Source organism: Oncorhynchus masou, chromosome 21 (genome assembly GCF_036934945.1).
Source record: "Oncorhynchus masou masou isolate Uvic2021 chromosome 21, UVic_Omas_1.1, whole genome shotgun sequence".
Classification (NCBI taxonomy): Eukaryota; Metazoa; Chordata; class Actinopteri; order Salmoniformes; family Salmonidae; genus Oncorhynchus; species Oncorhynchus masou.
The window spans coordinates 43,620,452-43,641,417 of NC_088232.1; the positions used below are offsets into that span (position 1 = coordinate 43,620,452).

The 20,966-nt window shown below is 43.6% G+C and overlaps 1 protein-coding gene across 1 annotated transcript in view; it reads left to right on the forward strand.

Moving 5' to 3' along the window:
- Positions 1–20,359, forward strand: part of LOC135507512 (protein GREB1-like) — a 64,778-nt gene extending 44,419 nt beyond the window's left edge. Inside the window, 19 exon segments of the mRNA XM_064927023.1 lie at positions 3,511–3,691; positions 3,788–3,977; positions 4,180–4,316; positions 4,680–5,034; positions 6,461–6,576; positions 6,648–6,865; positions 7,045–7,408; positions 7,608–7,824; positions 8,321–8,423; positions 12,961–13,116; positions 13,358–13,494; positions 16,867–17,028; positions 17,521–17,725; positions 17,912–18,074; positions 18,202–18,444; positions 18,694–18,829; positions 19,018–19,212; positions 19,369–19,507; positions 19,593–20,359. Coding sequence (XP_064783095.1) covers positions 3,511–3,691; positions 3,788–3,977; positions 4,180–4,316; positions 4,680–5,034; positions 6,461–6,576; positions 6,648–6,865; positions 7,045–7,408; positions 7,608–7,824; positions 8,321–8,423; positions 12,961–13,116; positions 13,358–13,494; positions 16,867–17,028; positions 17,521–17,725; positions 17,912–18,074; positions 18,202–18,444; positions 18,694–18,829; positions 19,018–19,212; positions 19,369–19,507; positions 19,593–19,756 — 3,581 coding nt within the window. The 3' untranslated portion in view covers positions 19,757–20,359.
- Positions 20,360–20,966: the final 607 nt, after the last annotated feature.

The following is a 20,966-nucleotide window of genomic DNA, read 5'->3' on the forward strand; positions in this document are numbered from 1 at the left end:
AAGACACTATCAAACATGTATCAGTCTTTCCGCAACAGAGCCATCCTTATGTGTGAGGGTGCGTGTGCATGATAGTGATATAAAATATGTCATCGTTTCCTTTTTCATGATCACAATCTTATGAAACCCAAACCCTCCAAGATCCCCCCACAGTTCCCCAATAGCTGTCCCTCAACCATTCGATACACCTCCCACAAAAAAATACAATGAATTCCATTCCCCACCCCCAAGAACCCCCCAATGCACCAACGACCAAGAGAATGAACTAAAGAGAAACAAGGAAAAGACAGAAGAAAACAGCAAACAACAAAGCAAAACAAATAATAAATAATAACAATAATACATTTAAAACAAAGGACATCAAGGACAACTGAAATCATAACAGCAATGCCAACGGTATATGTTAGTCTGCATGTCTGGCACTATTACATGTATGTGTGTGTTCTTGTATGTGTTTATTTGAATGAGAGTGTGTGTATATGCATGTGTACAAACACAAACAGCATCAGCCTCAGGCAAACCAGCAGTAGTTGTAAAAACACTGCCACTTAGTGTCATTCAAATGTACTTATATTATCTTTTGACCATCATTCTCTCTCACACAGCAACTCCACTCCCACTTGTCTCCAATTCCACATACCAACCCTCAGCCCATCCCAACCCTCAGCTTCCCTTAGCCCATCCCAACCCTCAGCTTCCCTCAGCCCATCCCAACCCTCAGCTTCCCTCAGCCCATCCCAACCCTCAGCCCATCCCAACCCTCAGCTTCCCTCAGCCCATCCCAACCCTCAGCTTCCCTCAGCCCATCCCAACCCTCAGCTTCCCTCAGCCCATCCCAACCCTCAGCTTCCCCTAACCCTCAGCTTCCCTCAGCCCATCCCAACCCTCAGCTTCCCTCAGCCCATCCCAACCCTCAGCTTCCCCCAACCCTCAGCTTCAGCCCATCCCAACCCTCCTCAGCCCATCCCAACCCTCAGCTTCCCTCAGCCCATCCCAACCCTCAGCTTCCCTCAGCCCATCCCAACCCTCAGCTTCCCTCAAGCCCATCCCGTCTATCTCTGCTGGCCACCCACTTCGTATTTCTATGCAACACATATCTTTCAACTATGCTATGATGTTTATCATACAATTTCAATCTATCTAATCGAATAGAATCTACAGATTGCGTGTTGAAGATAAATACTTTTACTATGAGTATTAGTACACTGCTCAAAAAAACAACACAATGTAACTCCAAGTCATTCACACTTCTGTGAAATCAAACTGTCCACTTAGGAAGCAACACTGATTGACAATACATTTCACATGCTGTTGTGCAAATGGAATAGACAACAGGTGGAAATTATAGGCAATTAGCAAGACACCCCCAATAAAGGAGTGGTTCTGCAGGTGGTGACCACAGACCACTTCTCAGTTCCTATGCTTCCTGGCTGATGTTTTGGTCACTTTTGAATGCTGGCGGTGCTTTCACTCTATTGAGTCTACAACCCACACAAGTGGCTCAGGTAGTGCAGCTCATCCAGGATGGCACATCAATGCGAGCTGTGGCAAGAAGGTTTGCTGTGTCTGTCAGCGTAGTGTCCAGAGCATGGAGGCGCTACCAGGAGACAGGCCAGTACATCAGGAGACGTGGAGGAGGCCGTAGGGGGGCAACAACCCAGCAGCAGGACCGCTACCTCCGCCTTTGTGCAAGGAGGAGCAGGAGGAGCACTGCCAGAGCCCTGCAAAATGACCTCCAGCAGGCCACAAATGTGCATGTGTCTGCTCAAACGGTCAGAAACAGACTCCATGAGGGTGGTATGAGGGCCTGACGTCCACAGGTGGGGGTTGTGCTTACAGCCCACACCATGCAGGACGTTTGGCATTTGCCAGAGAACACCAAGATTGGCAAATTCGCCACTGGCGCCCTGTGCTCTTCACAGATGAAAGCAGGTTCACACTGAGCACATGTGACAGACGTGACAGAGTCTGGAGACGCCGTGGAGAACGTTCTGCTGCCTGCAACGTCCTCCAGCATGACCGGTTTGGCGGTGGGTCAGTCATGGTGTGGTGTGGTATTTCTTTGGGGGGCCGCACAGCCCTCCATGTGCTCGCCAGAGGTAGCCTGACTGCCATTAGGTACCGAGATGAGATCCTCAGATCCCTTGTTAAACCATATGCTGGTGCGGTTGGCCCTGGGTTCCTCCTAATGCAAGACAATGCTAGACCTCATCTTCATGGCACAGTTGTCAACATCCTGGTCCTCAAATTAAACTGGTATACTTTCCTGTTTATGCTATTTCTATTCCTCCTCCAGTTTTTATCCTTTATATTGGGCAGATGCTGTAATCAATTGTGGTTGTACTCTTGGATTGAGCAGACCTTCCCGTACAATTCTGATAACCACATGAAGGACATAACTCTACCATTACAATTTACAATATAATTTAAGAACAAAATACCCTTTTCAAACATATTTCCCATACATACAGGTATTTTATCAACCAGCACATTTGAGTTCAGCCATAATATTTATTGTAATATATATCTTTTCAGGGGGGTGAAATTGAAATTGTAGCCAGCTCTGCAATGCTTGTTTGAAAAAGACAGATACTTTGAAAAAAGTATCATTTTCAATTAATCGAAAATGAGACATGGCAACCTGCACAAAGGCAATTTTTAAACAATGGATGAGCTTTTCTTAGTAATCTACTTGAGAACCATTTATAGGGTTAAAATAAAACTTTAAGTTTTATTTTTTTTAACTTTCTTCTTCTTCTTATTCCTGCTCGTCCTCCCCCTTCTTTCTTCAAACTCCATCCCTCCTGAGGTGACTTCCAGGAAGTTGTCTTCAGTTCTTGTTCTCTAACTGATGTCTGTTGTGTAGCAGGCTGACAACACAGAGTTCCCTGCTGGTGTGTTTTATAGAAACCTAGCAGGCTGAAGACACAGAGCTCCCTGCTGGTGTGTTTTATAGAAACCTAGCAGGCTGAAGACACAGAGCCCCCTGCTGGTGTGTTTTATAGAAACCTAGCAGGCTGAAGACACAGAGCCCCCTGCTGGTGTGTTTTATAGAAACCTAGCAGGCTGAAGACACAGAGCTCCCTGCTGGTGTGTTTTATAGAAACCTAAATTCAGAGATGGCTCTTGTTACTCTTGTTAGTCAAACTTTCACCTGAAACACATTGGTGCCATGTGTGTGTCTGTCTGTGTGTAAAGGGAAAGGGGATACCTAGTCTGTTGTACAACTGAATGCATTCAACTGAAATGTGTCTTCTGCATTTAACCCAACCCCTCTGAATCAGAGCGGTGCAGTGGGACTGACTTCATCAATGTCCTCATCATCGGCACACGGGGAGAAGTTGTTGTTGGGGGTCCCTGCCTTGCAGAACGGCAGATTTTTATGCCTTGCCAACTCTGGGATTCTAGCGACCTTTTGGTTGTCTGGCCCAATGCTCTTAACCACTAGGCTACCTGTCGTGTGTGTGTGTGTGTGTGTGTGTTTAATCCCTGTCTGTGTGTGTACTCTAGGTGTCCTACAGAATCTGGGGTTGGAGCAAGACTGTCTGTCTCAGAGAGAGGCAGAGCGCTACGTGGTGAAGATGGACCAGGAGGCCAGGGCGCACATTGATGACCTCATACAGGAAGCAAACAGGAACCCCAACACACTCTTCATTCTGGTTCATGACCACGCTCACTGGGACATTAGCAGGTGTGTGTGTTTTTGTGAGTACTCGTGTATGTGCATGGGTGTGTGTGTCCTTGTGTTTCTGACATGATCATAACATATATATCCCGTGGTTCCCAGTGGAGGGCATGGTGCCAGCGGTGGTGACTCCGGCAGTGGGTTGGTGGACAGCCTGCTCAACTCCTGTCAGATCAGAGACGCCAACATCATCCTGACTCTCCACGTCACCTCGTTCCCCTTTGCCCTGCAGACACAACACACACGCATCAGCCCATACAACGAGATACACTGGCCCTCTGCTTTCAATAATGTAAGACACTCTCTCACATACACAAACAGTCACACACAGAGAGAGTCACACACACGTACACTGTTTTCTCAAACTCTTGTGTGTGTGTGTGTGTGTGTGTGTGTGTGTGTGTGTGTGTGTGTGTGTGTGTGTGTGTGTGTGTGTGTGTGTGTGTGTGTGTGTGTGTGTGTGTGTGTGTGTGTGTGCGTGCGTGCGTGCGTAGGAAGTGGATCTGTACCTTGGGAAGATACAGTACTTTGGTGTGTGTGAGCTGCTGGACTCGACTCGTTCAGGCAGCGGTCTGCCTCTCCTCCGCTACGACAGCTCCTTCGAAAGCATGGCCTCTGTCCTGGAAGAGAGGTAACACACGCATACACACACACATACACACACATACACACATATATGCATATACGCACAGAAACACACATATACTCACTCACGCAGTCACACAAACACAAAAAATACACACAATACATAAGATTTCGTTTGGGCCATCAATTCTTTTTCATATTAAATGTTTTATTTATTTAACCTTTATTTAACTAGGAAAGTTAGTTAAGAACAAATTCTTATTTACAATGACAGCCTATCCCCGGACTCAAACCAGGGTCTGTAGTGACACCTCTAGGACTGAGATGCAGTGCCTTAGACCGCTGCACCACTCAGGAGCCCAGAAATGACTCAAGCATGTAACTAAATTTCTTGATGCCCCTGTCCCAGGTTCCCCAAGCTACACAGTGCAGTGATCCGGACCCAGGTTTTAATACAACACTACTGTGTGGCCATGATGGCCGTGTCGGGTCGGTCTGGCTCAGGGGGGCGGAGCCAACATAAACACACCTCCGTTGAGACGCTGGAGATCGTCCAGAGCCTGCTTAGCTCCGCACAGCGATGGCCCTCCCACCATGGTCACATGGTGCTGCTACGGCTCCCCTCATTGGCTCTGGCAGGGTGGGCCCACCAACGGCTGGTGCGGATCAGACAGAGACTGGGGCTGGGGGAGCTCTTTGAGATCATCGTGGGAAACCCCAGCCAAACCCTCAGCATAGGACAGAGCTTCACTGAGCGCATCAAGGTAAGGTTAAACAACCGGAGAACTGAAGGCCAGCATTCTGGAGTCGCCTCTTCACTGTTGACGTTGAGACTGGTGTTTTGCGGGTATTATTTAAAGAAGCTGCCAGTTGAGGACTTGTGAGGCGTCTGTTTCTCAAACTAGACACTCTAATGTACTTGTCCGCTTGCTCAGTTGTGCACCGGGTTCTCCCACTCCTCTTTCTATTCTGGTTAGAGCCAGTTTGCACTGTTCTGTGAAGGGAGTAGTACACAGCGTTGTACGAGATCTTTCGTTTCTTGGCAATTTCTCGCATGGAATAACCTTCATTTCTCAGAACAAAAATAGATTGATGAGTTTCAGAAGAAAGTTATTTGTTTCTGGCCATTTTGAGCCTGTAATCGAACCCACCAGATACTCAACTAGTCTAAAGAAGGCCAGTTTTATTGCTTCTTTAATCAGGACAACAGTTTTCAGTTGTGCTAACATAATTGCAAAAGGGTTTTCTAATAATCAGTTAGCCTTTTCAAATTATAAACTTGGATTAGCTAACACAACGTGCCATTGGAACACAGGAGTGTGTCACGTCCTGACCTTAGTTCCTTTTTTATATCTCTATTTTAGTTTGGTCAGGGTGTGAGTTGGGGTGGGCATTCTATGTTTTTGTTCTATGTTTTGTAATATCTGCTTTTGGCCTGGTATGGTTCCCAATCAGAGGCAGCTGTCAATCGTTGTCTCTGATTGAGAACCATACTTAGGTAGCCTGTGTTCCCACTTTGATTTGTGGGTTGTTGTTTTCTGTCTCTGTCTCTGTACCAGACAGGACTGTTTTGTTTGTTCCGTTTTGTTATTTTTGTTCTAGTGTTCAGTGTAATAGAAGATCATGAACACGTACCACGCTGCACCTTGGTCCTCTCCTTCTTCCACCTACGACAGCCGTTGCACAGTGATGGTTGCTGATAATGGGCCTCTGTACTCCTATGTAGATACTCCATACAAAATCAGCCGTTTCCAGCTACAATAGTCATTTAAAACATTAACAATGTCTACACTGTATTTCTGATCAATCTGATGTTATTTTAATGGCCAAAAAAAATAAAAAATCTTTCAAAAACAAGAACATCTCTAAGTGACCCCAAACGGTAATGTATGTTTAAAGTGTCTCTGAGTAGGAGTGCTGATTTAGGATCAGTATTGCCTTTTAGATCACACGAACAGGGATAAGGATCTAGCTTAGGGTTGTTACCCCACGTGACAGTTAGCTACAGTAGGTTCCTTAGTGGACAGCATTGTAAAACAATCTCAAAGTAGGGCAGGCGACATATACTGTAAACTTATACGATCTATTACTGTGTGGTAAACGTGTGTGTGTGTGTGTGTGTGTGTGTGTGTGTGTGTGTGTGTGTGTGTGTGTGTGTGTGTGTGTGTGTGTGTGTGTGTGTGTGTCCAGACATGGCTGAAGATCCAGGAGACAGACTGGGTTCCTCGTACCTACCTGGAGCTAGAGGCCCTGCCCTGCATCCTCATCCTCTCTGGGGCAGACCCCCTGGGAGAGTCCCTACCCAGGTACACACGCACACACACATACGCAAACATTGGATTGGTTGATTGATGTATTTTCTCTCTCCTCCGACCAGATCACTGAAGTACTGTGATCTGCGTGTGATAAGCTCCTCCTACCTGCAGCGCACGGCATTAGAGCAGGAGCTAGGATTGGCGACCTACCTGGTCAGGGTTGAGTCCCAGGGGTCACCACCCCACGTCCACGCCCCCGGCCTGGGCAGTGACCTATCAGAGAGCGACTCAGACAAACTCAACAGCACCAACAATGAGGAGAAGGAGGGGGGAGAGAACAGTGAGAGATGTTCAGTTAAATTAAATACAACTAAATTCTAGCAATTAAATGAGACAATGTCAGGTGTTTCTAACACTTAACAACACATTTGACTGTTTATATATCAACAGTATAACTCACCTGTGTTCTTCTCTATATCAACAGTATAACTCACCTCTGTGTTCTTCTCTTCCCTCTAGCTCTGAAATCTGACCTCCCTGGCCTTGGTCACAGCGCTCCCTCTGTCCCTCACCCTCCCTCGGTTCTCCAGCCCCCCGAACCTTCCCCGACAGCATTGCTGCAGACCCCCTCCATCCCCCCAAGACCCTCACCGCCCCCCAACACCCAGAGCCGGCCCTCCAAGTCCACTTCCTTGGTTTCCTCCTCCCCCCTACCCCCCTCTCTCCTTCAGGGCTGCTCCTGGGCACGGGGGGTGAGCCGCCCCCCTTCCCTGCTGCTGCCCCGGGGACTCTATGACATCATCAAGGCACGCGACGGGAGCGGGCTGCCTCGCTGCACCTCCTTCCTACCACACCGGTCTGTGACCTGGGCCAGCTCCTTCGGGTAGAAAAAGTCACACACACTCACAAACACACACAGACACACACAAACAAACACACACACACACACACACACACACACACACACTTGAGTAAGATGACTGTATATCAACATTTGTATTGAAACTTTCCCTTCCTCACAGACTCTGAGTAAGATGATGCTGTATATCAACATTTGTAATGAAGCCTCACCTCATGGACAGCCCTTCCTCTGTGTCAGACCTCTGGACCCCCAAGTATAAGATGATGCAGACTGCTGTACAGAACAGTTATACACAGACATCTGCAGACTGCCAGTGGACCATCCCACAGCCTCACTGCTGCTCATGGACAGCAGCAACAGGTCTGCAAAGTGGACCCCCACAGGTATACACAGACTTCCATCCCCGCAGACTGCTGCTCAGTGGACCAGACCCACAGGTATACACAGACATACACACATTCAGACTGCTGCTCAGTGGACCCCCCAGGTATACACAGACATACACACATGCAGACAGTTATACACAGACATACACACATTCAGACTGCTGCTCAGCAGACCCCCACAGGTATACACAGACTCAGTCCATACACAGACATACACCATGCAGACTGCTGCTCAGCAGACCCCCACAGTTATACACAGACATACACACATTCAGACTGGCAGGTATACACAGACTTCCATGCTCACATTCAGACTGCAGTGGACCCCCACAGGTATACACAGACATACACAGACCCCCACAGGTATACACAGACATCCAACCCCCCAGGTATATCCCCGTCAGACCGCATTCAGACTGCTGCTCAGTGGACCCCCACAGTTATACACAGACATACACACATTCAGACTGCTGCTCAGTGGAAACACACACACACATACATAGCCTTACACACACACACACCATACTGACTCCTGTAACCTGTTCAGGTGGGGAAGACAGGGGCGTACCTCCAGTTTCTGGGCATCCTGTCTCGTATGCTGATCCGACTGATGGAGGTGGACATCTATGATGAGGAAGATATCAACTTCAGTGAGTTACCATGACAACACAACCAATGTGGCTGTGAGTCTCTGAATTGTGATTTACACCTCTGTGCTATTGTATATTAGAGCAGTGAAGGGTGCAGTCTTTTTTTTTGTAATAGTATTTTTATTGGAATTTCACAGTTTTCACCCAAATTAAGAGATACAACAACAGAGACAAGGCACACAGAACAAAAACAAATCACCATCATTGCCTCTCTCAATACATACATTTTAAACAAAATTACAAACAGAAATTAAACAAAAAAGCTCAGTTCAAACCAAGAGGTTAGGTTCCACACTTGGAACGTACAGTGTAGTTCTAAAATACATAGATCCCCGCCATTCTAAGTAAATCCTTGCAGCATAATAGCTGATACATCAGGTTCTAGGTAATTTAGATAAGGTTCCCATACTTTGTAGAACTGGTCTGTTTTAGAATGCAATGTACATGTCAGATATTCCAGAGGCACCCATTCAAATAGTATCTTATGCCAATCTTTAATAGAAGGGACCTTATCACTAATCCACTGTAAAAGGATGTTTTTCCTTGCTGCGAAAGTAAGGATGTTGTAAAGCCTCCTTTTACCCACATAAGTAACATGCCTACTAGGGAGACCTAACAATAAAGAAACTGGGTCCAATTCTATATCAACCCCTAGGATCTTTTCAATTTCTTGCAGAACACCAGACCAGTATCTTTGTATTTTGGTACATGACCATAAACAATGTGTTAGGGTGCCTGTATCAGTTTTGCATTTAAGACACTGAGGGGAAGAGGAAGTGGGGCTAAAAGCATGTCTGCGATTTGGGGATATATGCAATCTGTGTATTATTCTTAATTGGATTGCTCTAGTACGGTTACATATAGATATTGTTTTTGCATATCTCCAAATGTCCTCCCACGTCTCTTCGTCAATAGTAACAGACAATTCTTTCTCCCACACTTGTTTCACCCTCTATGTGTTGACAGCAGAAAAGGACCTTAAAGTATCATAAAACAGACTTACAGACATTTTCCTTTGTGGGAGAAAAAGCATTTTTTCAATGACAGACATATCAGGGTTACCAATTAAGGTGGTGCTCTTCAGAATATAATGTCTTACTTGTAGGAAGCGGAAAAAGTCCTGCTTTGGGAGTCGATATTTCTCGACCATCTGCTCAAATGACAACAAAATCTTATCAGCAAATAAGTCATTTAGCCTGCGTATGCCCTTATTAAGCCATAAGTTAAAACCAGCATCCAGCAATCCTGGACTGAAATCTGGGTTATTAAGAATTGGGGTAAGAGCAGAGGTTAGTTTGGACCTTCCCAGGAAGCGTTGAACTGACCTCCATACTTTGAGTGTGTTAAGTGTAACGGGATTATTGCAGTGATCTTTTACAGACTTGAAACTTCTGAAGAATAAAAGATCCTGTAAGGGGTATTTTGAAAGAGAAGTCTCAATGTCTAACCAAATAGAGGAGTCATCATTTGTGTTCCAGTCAGAAATATAACAAAGGTGGGCACACCACTGATAGAACCTGATATTGGGCAGGTCCAAGCCACCCATAGAACTTGGCAGCTGCAATATTGCCATCTTAAGTCTTGGCTTGCGTTTACTCCATATAAAGGAACTTAGCCATCCATTTACATCCTTTATTACTGTATTGGAGAGTAATACTGGGATCATTTGGATTGGGTAAAGTAGCCTAGGTAAGATGTTCATTTTCAAGAGGGGTATTCTACCCAACCAAGAAATCGGGAGAGAGTTCCAGCGCTCCAGATCCTGTCTTATTGTATCAAACAAGGGAACAAAATTGGCTTTGTACATTAGCTGGAATTTTGGAGTTACAAATATCCCCAGATACATGAAACCTGAGGGAGACCATTTAAAAGGAAAGGGGGGAGAAGTATTAGGTACCGAGTGTAGGCTACCAAGTGGCATAGCCTCTGACTTAGTAAGGTTAATCTTATAGCCTGAGAATTCGATGAATAATTCAATAATATTAATAAGAGATGTAATTGAAGTCTCGGGACTAGAGATGAATATCAGGACATCATCAGCATACAAGCTTATTTTATGGTGAACATCACCAATGAGCAGCCCCTGTATAGCAGACCCTGATGGCCTCGGCCAGTGGTTCCATAACGAGTGCAAAGAGGAGGGGGATAAAGGACAGCCCTGTCTGGTACCTCTGTACCTCTGTGTATAGAGAAGTTATTTGACCTTAGCCCATTAGTAAGGACAGCAGCCTGAGGATCATCATATAACACTTTCACCCATTTTATAAAGTTGTCCCCCGGACCAAATTTATTTAGAGCAAATAATAGGTAAGACCACTCCACACGATCAAATGCTTTCTCAGCATCTAGGGAGAGCACAAGACCATCCACAGCACTTTGTTGGTAGGCTTGAATTACATTAAGAAGCCGCCTAACACTGTTGCATGACTTACGGCCCCTAATGAAGCCAGTTTGGTCTCCTTTCACAATTAGTGGCAGTAAGTCCTCTAATCTTGTGGCTAGGATTTTAGAAAGAAATTTTCTATCCACATTCAGGAGGGAAATTGGTCTGTACGAAGAACAAGACTCTGGACATTTTCCCTTTTTGAGAATAAGTGAAATGTTGGCTTCTCTCAGCGTTTGAGGAAGTTGGTCATTTGAAAATGAGTGGTTAAACATATCACGCAATGGCTCAAGGATCAGGTCATGGAACTCTTTATAGAACTCACTACAAAACCCGTCTGGTCCTGGGGCCTTACCATTTTGCAGATTCTTAATTGCGAACATTAGGGGCATTAAGGAGGGACCTCTGCTCTTCGGAGATAGTAGGGAGCTCAATCTTACAAAAGAAGTTCTCCATTAATTTGGGTGCATCCTTTGGCAGTTCTGAGGCATAAAGGTTCGTATAAAATTTCTTAAATGAGTCACTTGTCAATTTATTTTCATATAAATGATTACCATCAGGGTCAGTAATAGTAGCAATTGACTGAGAGTCAGCCCTCTTTCTAGCTAGGTATGCCAAGTACTTTCCTGGCTTATCGCCATGTTCATATAGCTTTTGCCTGACAAATCTCATTTTCTTTTCAGCGTCCTGTGTTAGGAGAGAGTCTAACGTTGATCTAATGACTGATATTTCCTTTAATAGGGCAGGAGTGGGCGTTTTAATATAGTCCTTCTCTTTAGTTCCTAATTCACCCTCTAACATGTTTTGCTTTTCCCGCTTTTTTCGTCTCTTAGTAGCTGTGTATGACATAATCAGACCCCTAGCATACGCTTTACAGGTCTCCCAAAGGAGTGAAGAGTTATCTGTTGATTGAGAGTTAATAAAGAAAAACGCTTTAAACTCTGTAATAAAATATGATGTGAATGTATGGTCTTTAAGAATGGTTGTGTTCAATCTCCAATGTCTTGACCGATTGAATGCCCCATTGAGTTTTATGTCCAGGATCACCTCAGCATGATCAGATATGACTATGCTTCCTATCCTAGTGGATAAAACAGACTGCAAAGACGTCCTGGGCATAAAAAAATAATCTATTCTAGTCTGACATCCATGAGGTGCAGAGAAAAAGGTAAACTCTCTATTGGAGGGATGAAAGGCTCTCCAGACATCCGCATACCCCAGATCATCACAAATAGCTTTAAGTGACTTAGCTTGAGGAGAGAGTGAAGCTATACCGCTGGGAAACCTATCAATAAGGGGGTTCAGCAAGCAGTTAAAATCTCCTCCAACCACTGCAGTGTCCGAGTTTAATTCTGAAAAATCTAGAAACGCCTTAGTTCTTTTTCAAATTGCTACACCTCTACTTCTGGATGTAAATGATGAGAAAAAGGGTGCAGAGTCTTTCAGCGGCTCACTGGGAACCTTGAGGAACCTACTTCTTCTGTAAATGTGAGACATCAGGGGGTGAGCAGGGGGAAGTAAATATTCATTATGGAAATGTTCTGCCCTTGTAAAGTACCATTAATTATAACAAAGCGACCAAATTTATCTTTCACACAATTCAAGACCTTAAGTGGTAAGTTCTTTTTCACCAGAATTGCTACACCTCTACTTCTGGATGTAAATGATGAGAAAAAGGGTGCAGAGTCTTAATAGCCCAGCGGCTCACTGGGAGCACCTTCCATTCAACTGAATGTGATGACAAATAGATACACCTTCCATTCAACTGAATGTGATGACAGATATATACACCTTCCATTCAACTGAATGTGATGACAGATAGATACACCTTCCATTCAACTGAATGTGATGACAGATAGATACACCTTCCATTCAACTGAATGTGATGACAGATAGATACACCTTCCATTCAACTGAATGTGATGACAGATAGATACACCTTCCATTCAACTGAATGTGATGACAGATAGATACATCATCTGGGCCGTGCTGACACTTCAAAACTATCATAGCCAACGGCCCAAGATTCTAGAAAACAGCTGTGCAGACACAGAAGCGGTTTGGACTCTGATAACCCTACATGAGGTTGTTTTAAGGCGCTATTATTAGCTGTTATGAATGTATCGTGAATATATACATATCTGTGTTGTATAGGTGGTCAGCTGGAGTGTGTCTAGTACCAGCCAACCTGAGCCTCCTAGCCAGTCACAGACACACTGAGGGGCATTCCGTTTGACTACACCGTCCACGACCCCAAATATGAAGACATGAGCAGTGTCTACTGCCCTGGCTACGACCCCAACACTGATGGTTGGACATCTCTCTAGGTCCATAACATTATCATAGGCATTCTTACTAGATCATTGTCTTGGACCTCCTGGTCTCTTGTTCTACTATTGTAGAAAAAACAAACAAGATAACCAATGACTGGCTAAACTCTGTCGCTGTGTACAGTAGGTGGTTCTGGTTCGCAGATGCTCTATGGTTATTCCATGGTTGTTGACTGGTGTTCTCCTGGTCGACTAACCCCCAGCCCCTGTTCTCCCCCCAGGAATCCCCAGACGTCAGGAGGACGTATATCTGCGGAGGCGTACGGCCAGAATCAAACTGTCTAAATACGCAGCCTACAACACCTACCACCACTGTGAGCAGTGTCACCAGTACACAGGCTTCAACCCCGCATACCAGGTGAGCAGAGAACACACACACAGTCTCAAACACACACACACGGTCTCAAACACACACAGTCTCAAACACACGCACACACACACAGTCTCAAACACACACACACAGTCTCAAACACACACACACGGTCTCAAACACACACATGGTCTCAAACACACACACACACACACAGTCTCAAACACAATGTTTATTATTAGCTGTACTAATCAGTGCATAGTTGGTCTTTAATATGTTGTTATGTTGTACCTCTCTGGGACAGGATCATATATTCTATATCTGTAGATACATGATCATGTATTAAACATATATTATAATTTATGAATATAAACACACAATGTCTTCCAAAGTTTTCAGACCCCTTGACTTTTTTCACATTTTGTAAATTGATTTCTAAAATGTCCACATTTCAACAAAATTGATTCAATAAATAAAAATCCTCAGCATTCTACAAACAATACCCCATAATGACAAGGCAAAACAGGTGTAGATATTTTTTGCAAATGTATAACAATTTAAAAACAGAAATATCTTATTTACATACGTATTCACACCCTTTGCTATAAGACTCTAAATTGAGCTCAGGTGCATCCTGTTTCCATTGATCATCCTTGAGATGTTTCTGTTTTTTATTTTTTATACATTTGCAAAAATGTCTAAACCTGTTTTTGCCTTGTCATTATGGGTTATTTTGTGTAGATTTATGAGGGAAAAACTTTTTTTTAAATCAATTTTAGAATAAGGCTGTAATGTAAGAAAATGTGGGAAAGGTCAAGGGGTCTGAATACATTCTGAATACATTGTAGATGTGTAGATGTATATCTATCCTATATGTGTAGATGTATGATCATGTATTCTATATGTGTAGATGTATGATAATGTATTCTATATGTGTAGATGTATGATAATGTATTATATATGTGTGGATGTATGATCATGTATGCTATATGTGTAGATGTATGATAATGTATTATATATGTGTATATGTATGATAATGTATTCTATATGTGTGGATGTATGATCATGTATTCTATATGTGTAGATGTATGATAATGTATTCTATATGTGAGTCGGAAGTTTACATACACTTAGGTTGGAGTCATTAAAACTCCTTTTTCAACCACTCCACACATTTCTTGTGAACAAACTATAGTTTTGGCATGTTGGTTATGACATCTACTTTGTGCGTGATACAAGTACTTTTTCCAACAATTGTTTACAGACAGATTATTTCACAGGTATCACAATTCCAGTGGGTCAGAAGTGTACATACACTAAGTTGACTGTGTCTTTAAACAGCTTGGAAAATTCCAGAAAATAATGTCATGGCTTTAGAAGCTTCTGATAGGCTAATTGACATAATTTGAGTCAATTGGAGGTGTACCTGTGGATGTATTTCAAGGCCTACCTTCAAACTCAGTGCCTCTTTGCTTGACATCATGGGAAAATCTAAAGAAATAATTTGTCGACCTCCACAAGTGTGGTTCATCCTTCGGAGCAATTTCCAAATGCCTGAAGGTACCACGATCATCTGTACAAACAATAGCACGCAAGTATAAACACCATGGGACCACGCAGCCATCATACCGCTCAGGAAGGAGATGCGTTCTGTCTCCTAGAGAAGAATGTACTTTGATGCGAAAAGTGCAAATCAATCCCAGAACAACAGCCTTGTGAAGATGCTGGAGGAAACAGGTACAAAAGTATCTATATCCACAGTAAAACGAGTCCTATATCGACATAACCTGAAAGGCTGCTCAGCAAGGAAGAAGCCACTGCTCCAAAACCACCATAAAAAAAGTCAGACTACAGTTTGCAACTGCACATGGGGACAAAGATCATACTTTTTGGAGAAATGTCCTCTGGTCTGATGAAACAACTTGGTCACAAATGGGTCTTCCAAATGGACAATGACCCAAAACATACTTCCAAAGTTGTGGCAAAATGGCTTAAGGACAACAAAGTCAAGGTAACGCCCTGACCTCAATCCCATAGAAAATTTGTGGGCAGAACTGAAAAAGCGTGTGCAAGCCCACAAACCTGACTCAGTTACACCAGCTCTGTCTGGGGGAATGGGCCAAAATTCACCCAATTTATTGTGGGAAACATTTGACCCAATTAAACAATTTAAAGGCAATGCTACCAAATACTATTTGATTGTATGTAAACTTTTGACCCACTGCGAATGTGATGAAATAAATAAAAGCTGAAATAAATCATTCTCTCTACTATTCTGACATTTCACATTCTTAAAATAAAGTGATCCTAACTGACCTAAGACCGGGATTTTTACTAGGATTAAATGTCAGGACTTGTGAAAAACCGAGTTTAAATGTATTTGGCTAAGGTGTATGTAAACTTCCGACTTCAACTGCATGTATGATAATGTATTCTATATGTGTATTTTATATGTGTAGATGTAGAAAATCTTTATTATATATGTTTATTCTATATGTGTAGACATGTGATAGCTTATTCTATATGTGTGGATGTATGATAATATATTATATCTGTGCATATGTATATTAATGTATTCTATATGTGTAGATGTATGATAATGTATTCTATATGTGCATATGTATAACAATGTATTCTATATGTGTAGGCGTATGATAATGTATTCTATATGTGTATTATATATGTGTATATGTATAATAATGTATTCTATATGTGTAGATGTATGATAATGTATTCTGTGTGTATTATATATGTGTATATGTATAATAATGTATTCTATATGTGTAGATGTATGATAATGTATTCTATATGTGTATATGTATGATCATGTATTCTATATGTGTGGATGTATGATAATGTATTCTATATGTGTACATGTTCAATCATGAATGTATGTGTGTATGTATGATCATGCATTCTATATGTGTATATATATAATAATGTATTATATGTGTTCATTCTATATGTGTAGATGTATGATAATGTATTATATATGTGTAGATGTATAGTAATGTATTGTATATGTGTAGATGTATAGTAATGTATTGTATATGTGTAGATGTATGATAATGTATTTTATTTGTGTAGATGTATAATAATGTATTCTATATGTGTAAATGTATAATAATGTATTCTATATGTGTAGATATATAATAATGTATTCTCTATGTGTAGATGTATAATAATATATTCTATATGTGTATATGTATGATCATGTATTCTATTTGTGTAGATGTATAATAATGTATTCTATATGTGTATATGTATGATAATGTATTTTATTTGTGTAGATGTATGATAATGTATTTTATTTGTGTATTGTATATGTGTAGATGTATGATAATGTATTTTCTTTGTGTATTGTATATGTGTAGATGTATGTATGATAATGCATTTTCTTTGTGTATTGTATATGTGTAGATGTATGAGTTGACCCTGCATGCCTTCACCTTCTCCCACCTGCTGCTGGGGGAGGATATCCAGCTCTACTTCATCATTCCCAAGTCTAAACACCACCACTTCAGCTTCAGCCAACCAGGAGGCCAACTAGAGAGCATGAGACTGCCCCTCACCTCCGATTGGGTAATCTAACTAAGCCCCTCACCCTTAATACTAACCGTAATACCCATTCTCTACTGTTCTTCCTGAGGTGTGCACTCATTCACTCCCCTTTATGGATGTGAAATAAATGGATCGGTTTAAGAAATAGGGTGCTAACTCATTACAGCAATCAAGTGCCTTTAAATCTGATAGGGGGATTGAGCAGGTACACGTGTCAAGGAGAAGAGTAGAGAATCGAACCATAGCAGTACACTACTAACCCCTTCCTCAAACCCACAATCAGTGAAGTGAGGATGCACTGCATAATCTCACCACCAGGGAGCTCCCAAGAGCCTATTTTTACTCTCTTACTCTTTATTCATTTCTTTCTTTCTTTATTTCTTATAGTACTTCCATATCTGAAACCTCCACTAACATATACAGTCAACATAATACATAGTATAGAAACCCTGAAAAGATCACATCTTTGCGGAACCCACTCAAACTTGTGTATGTTTCTCGTTCCCCTATCAGAACCCAGACTGTATCAAGAGTCCCATCTTCACCCCAACAACAGGTCGTCATGAGCATGGCCTGTTCAACCTGTACCACGCCATGGATGGGGCGGCCCACCTCCACATCCTGGTCATCAAGGAGTATGAAATGGCTGTCTATAAGAAGTACTGGCCCAACCACATTATGCTGGTGCTGCCCACCATCTTCAATGGTGCCGGGCTCGGTACGCTATAACCACCTCCAGCTCCACTCTCTTTCTCACTAACTCACTCAGTCTCTTACTCTCTCTCTCACTCCCCCTCCCTTCATATATCTCTCACCCTCTCCCCCCACACAAACAAACTAACTAACATACATTATGAGATACAGAGACAATGTCTCCCTCTCTGACCTCTGTCCCCTCCCCCAGGTGCGGCCCACTTCCTGATCAAGGAGCTGTCCTATAACAACCTGGAGCAGGAACGCAGCCGCAGGGTGGAGGGAGGAGGGCCGCCAGCCAACGTCTGGCCCTTCATCATCCTCTCTGATGACTCCTGCGTCATGTGGAACGCTGTGGACCTGGACTCAAACAGGTATACAGTCACACTCACACACACACACACATACACACGACAAGGAATGATTCTCAGCTACACACACAACAACACAATTCATTGTTGTCCTTGCATAGCTCTGTAATCCTCTCTTTCTCTCTTCCAGTACCTCAGGCCCTGTAGAGAGGAGCGTGTCTCTGAAGCAGGTGCTGCAGCACATGGAGGCGTGTCCTGACCTCATACAGTTCGGCCTCTGTGGGATCAGGAAGTGGAGCAGTCACTCCCAAGGTCAAGGTCAGGGGTCAGGGGGAGGAGCTCGTCACAGGGAGCCTTTCTCCAGAGGACACCTCCACGACTTCCTGCTTCTAAACGTGGACCTGACCCAGGGCATCCAGTTCAACCAGAACGGGTGAGACAGTAGACTAGAATTGAATAATATGCTAGAATAGTCCTGTACAACCAAAATGGATTAGAGAGGACAAGACACTTGACTTTAGATAAGTCATTTGTTTTGGAAGAAGAGTGTGGTGGCAGGTTGAAATGGTTTCTATGTGAACCATTCCTCACTCTTTCTCTCTGCCTCTTCTCTTTCCCTTCGCTCCTCTTCTCCCTCTCTCCTCGCTTCCTCTCTTCCCCCTCTCCTCCTCTTCCTCCTCAGGTTTACGTGTGATGATGTTGACTTCACCCTGCGAGTCCACAGTGCTGGTCTGCTCATCTGTCGTTTCAACAACTTTAGTGTGATGAAGAAACAGATCTCTATTGGAGGATACCACACCTTCATCATCAAGAACAAGGTACAGTCTTACACACACACACACACAACCACACACACAAACATACACTCACAACATCATCTTCAAATCAAATGTGGTGTTCCGCAGGGATCGATTCATATCCCTCTGTAATGTGATGTCTCAGTTGTAATGTTGTTGTACCGTTCGTGCTAGGACCAGTGTAATGTTGATATAATGTGTGGTTTCAGATGACTGACGTCCCCACCTCGGTCCAGCTGTCTCAGTATATCTGTGCCCCGGACAGCAAGCATCCATTCCTGGCCACGCCTGCACAGCTACTGCTGGAGAAATACCTGCAACACTCTAGCCTGTTCCCCCTTAGCACATGCAACTACACACACCCCATACTGTCTGTGGACTGCTACCTCAACCTGGGGCCTGAGGTACACACACACACACACACACACACACACACACACACACACACACACACACACACACACAAATACATATATGATTGTTCCGATGTCAGATCTCTTTCCCTCCCTCCCTCTCTCCTTCCTTCCTTCCCTCCATTCTCACCCCCTCTCTCTCTCCAGGTGACGGTGTGTTTTGTGAGTTCCAGACCTCGCTCCATCAACATCTGTACTACAGGGCTGCTGTTCAGCGGCCTGTTGCTCTGCTTCTGGGATTCCTTCGTCACGCCAGGATTCCTAAAGAACTTTCACTTCCTCAAAGGTAAACGTACACAGACCCATGCAGGCAGACTCACACACAGAGAAGTCATCACTTCTTCAACGGTATTCTCTCTTCCCTCCTCCAGGGGCGGTTCTGTGTGTGATACGTGCTGACCGCAGCTCTCTGAGACAGACAGTGGTGAGGTTGGAGCTCGAGGACGAGTGGAGGTTCCGGCTGAGTGACGCGTTCCAGACAGCCAACGCTAAAGAGGACCGCCCCCTCTTCTTCCTCACAGGGAAACACATATGAACCCCCCTAACTCCTAAACCCATGAATCTCAACCCGTACCCCTCAGCTTGAACCCTGCTGTAGGTTCAAAACAGAAAGGCAAAAACTGTACACTTCTAGTGGATCAAGCCAATAACCCATGGAGAGAGTAGCTGCTAGTGAATATAGCTATGAGTCTGCGACTTGTATGGCTCTGTTTACTGTAGCATTGCTGTGGTATTTACTACAATACTCCAATCAGCCCTCCTCCTCTCTGTTGTGATTTGTTACAAGTCATCATTCCACAGTGCATGCCACCATTCTTATTGTAGATAACGAAGTGTCATTTTTTTTAAAGATTTTTTTTGTGATATACAATGATTAAATATTTTGCATATATTTTGACAGTTTTGTGTCATGTAAAAAGTACTTATCTATGTAAAAGAAGATGTTTTCTTTAGTGATTTCACGCCAGTGTTCTTCAAGAGGTGAGAACTCTTATGTGTGTGTGGCTCTCATTTCTGACACTCCGTGTTTGTGGTCTCCTGATTATCAATATGTTGCGAAACTTGAATTGATGTTGTCATGTTCTAACAACACAATGTCCTGTGTACTGTATGTTTTACAATGTATAAATGTACATGTTCTGAAAACAGTCTCAATCTATTTTACAGTATCTGCTGTTGGTTCTGCTGTACATCCGTCCAAGTTGGTGCTCTTCTGAATGATGTTTTTTATCATCAGGTCCGAGAGAACCACTCGGAGTGCAGGCTTTCATTCCAGCCCAGCACTAACACACCTGTTTCAACTGGGTACTGGACTTCCTGACGGGCCACCCCCAGGTGGTGAGGGTAGGCAACAACATCTCCACCCCGCTGATCCTCAACACTGGGGCCCCACAAGGGTGCGTTCTGAGCCCTCTCCTGTACTCCCTGTTCACCCACGACTGCGTGGCCACGCACGCCTCCAACTCATTCATCAAGTTTGCGGACGACACAACAGTGGTAGGCTTGATTACCAACAACGACGAGACGGCCTACAGGGAGGAGGTGAGGGCCCTCGGAGTGTGGTGTCAGGTAAATAACCTCACACTCAACGTCAACAAAACTAAGGAGATGATTGTGGACTTCAGGTAACAGCAGAGGGAGCACCCCCCTATCCACATCGATGGAACAGTAGTGGAGAGGGTAGTAAGTTTTAAGTTCCTCGGCATACGCATCACAGACAAACTGAATTGGTCCACCCACACAGA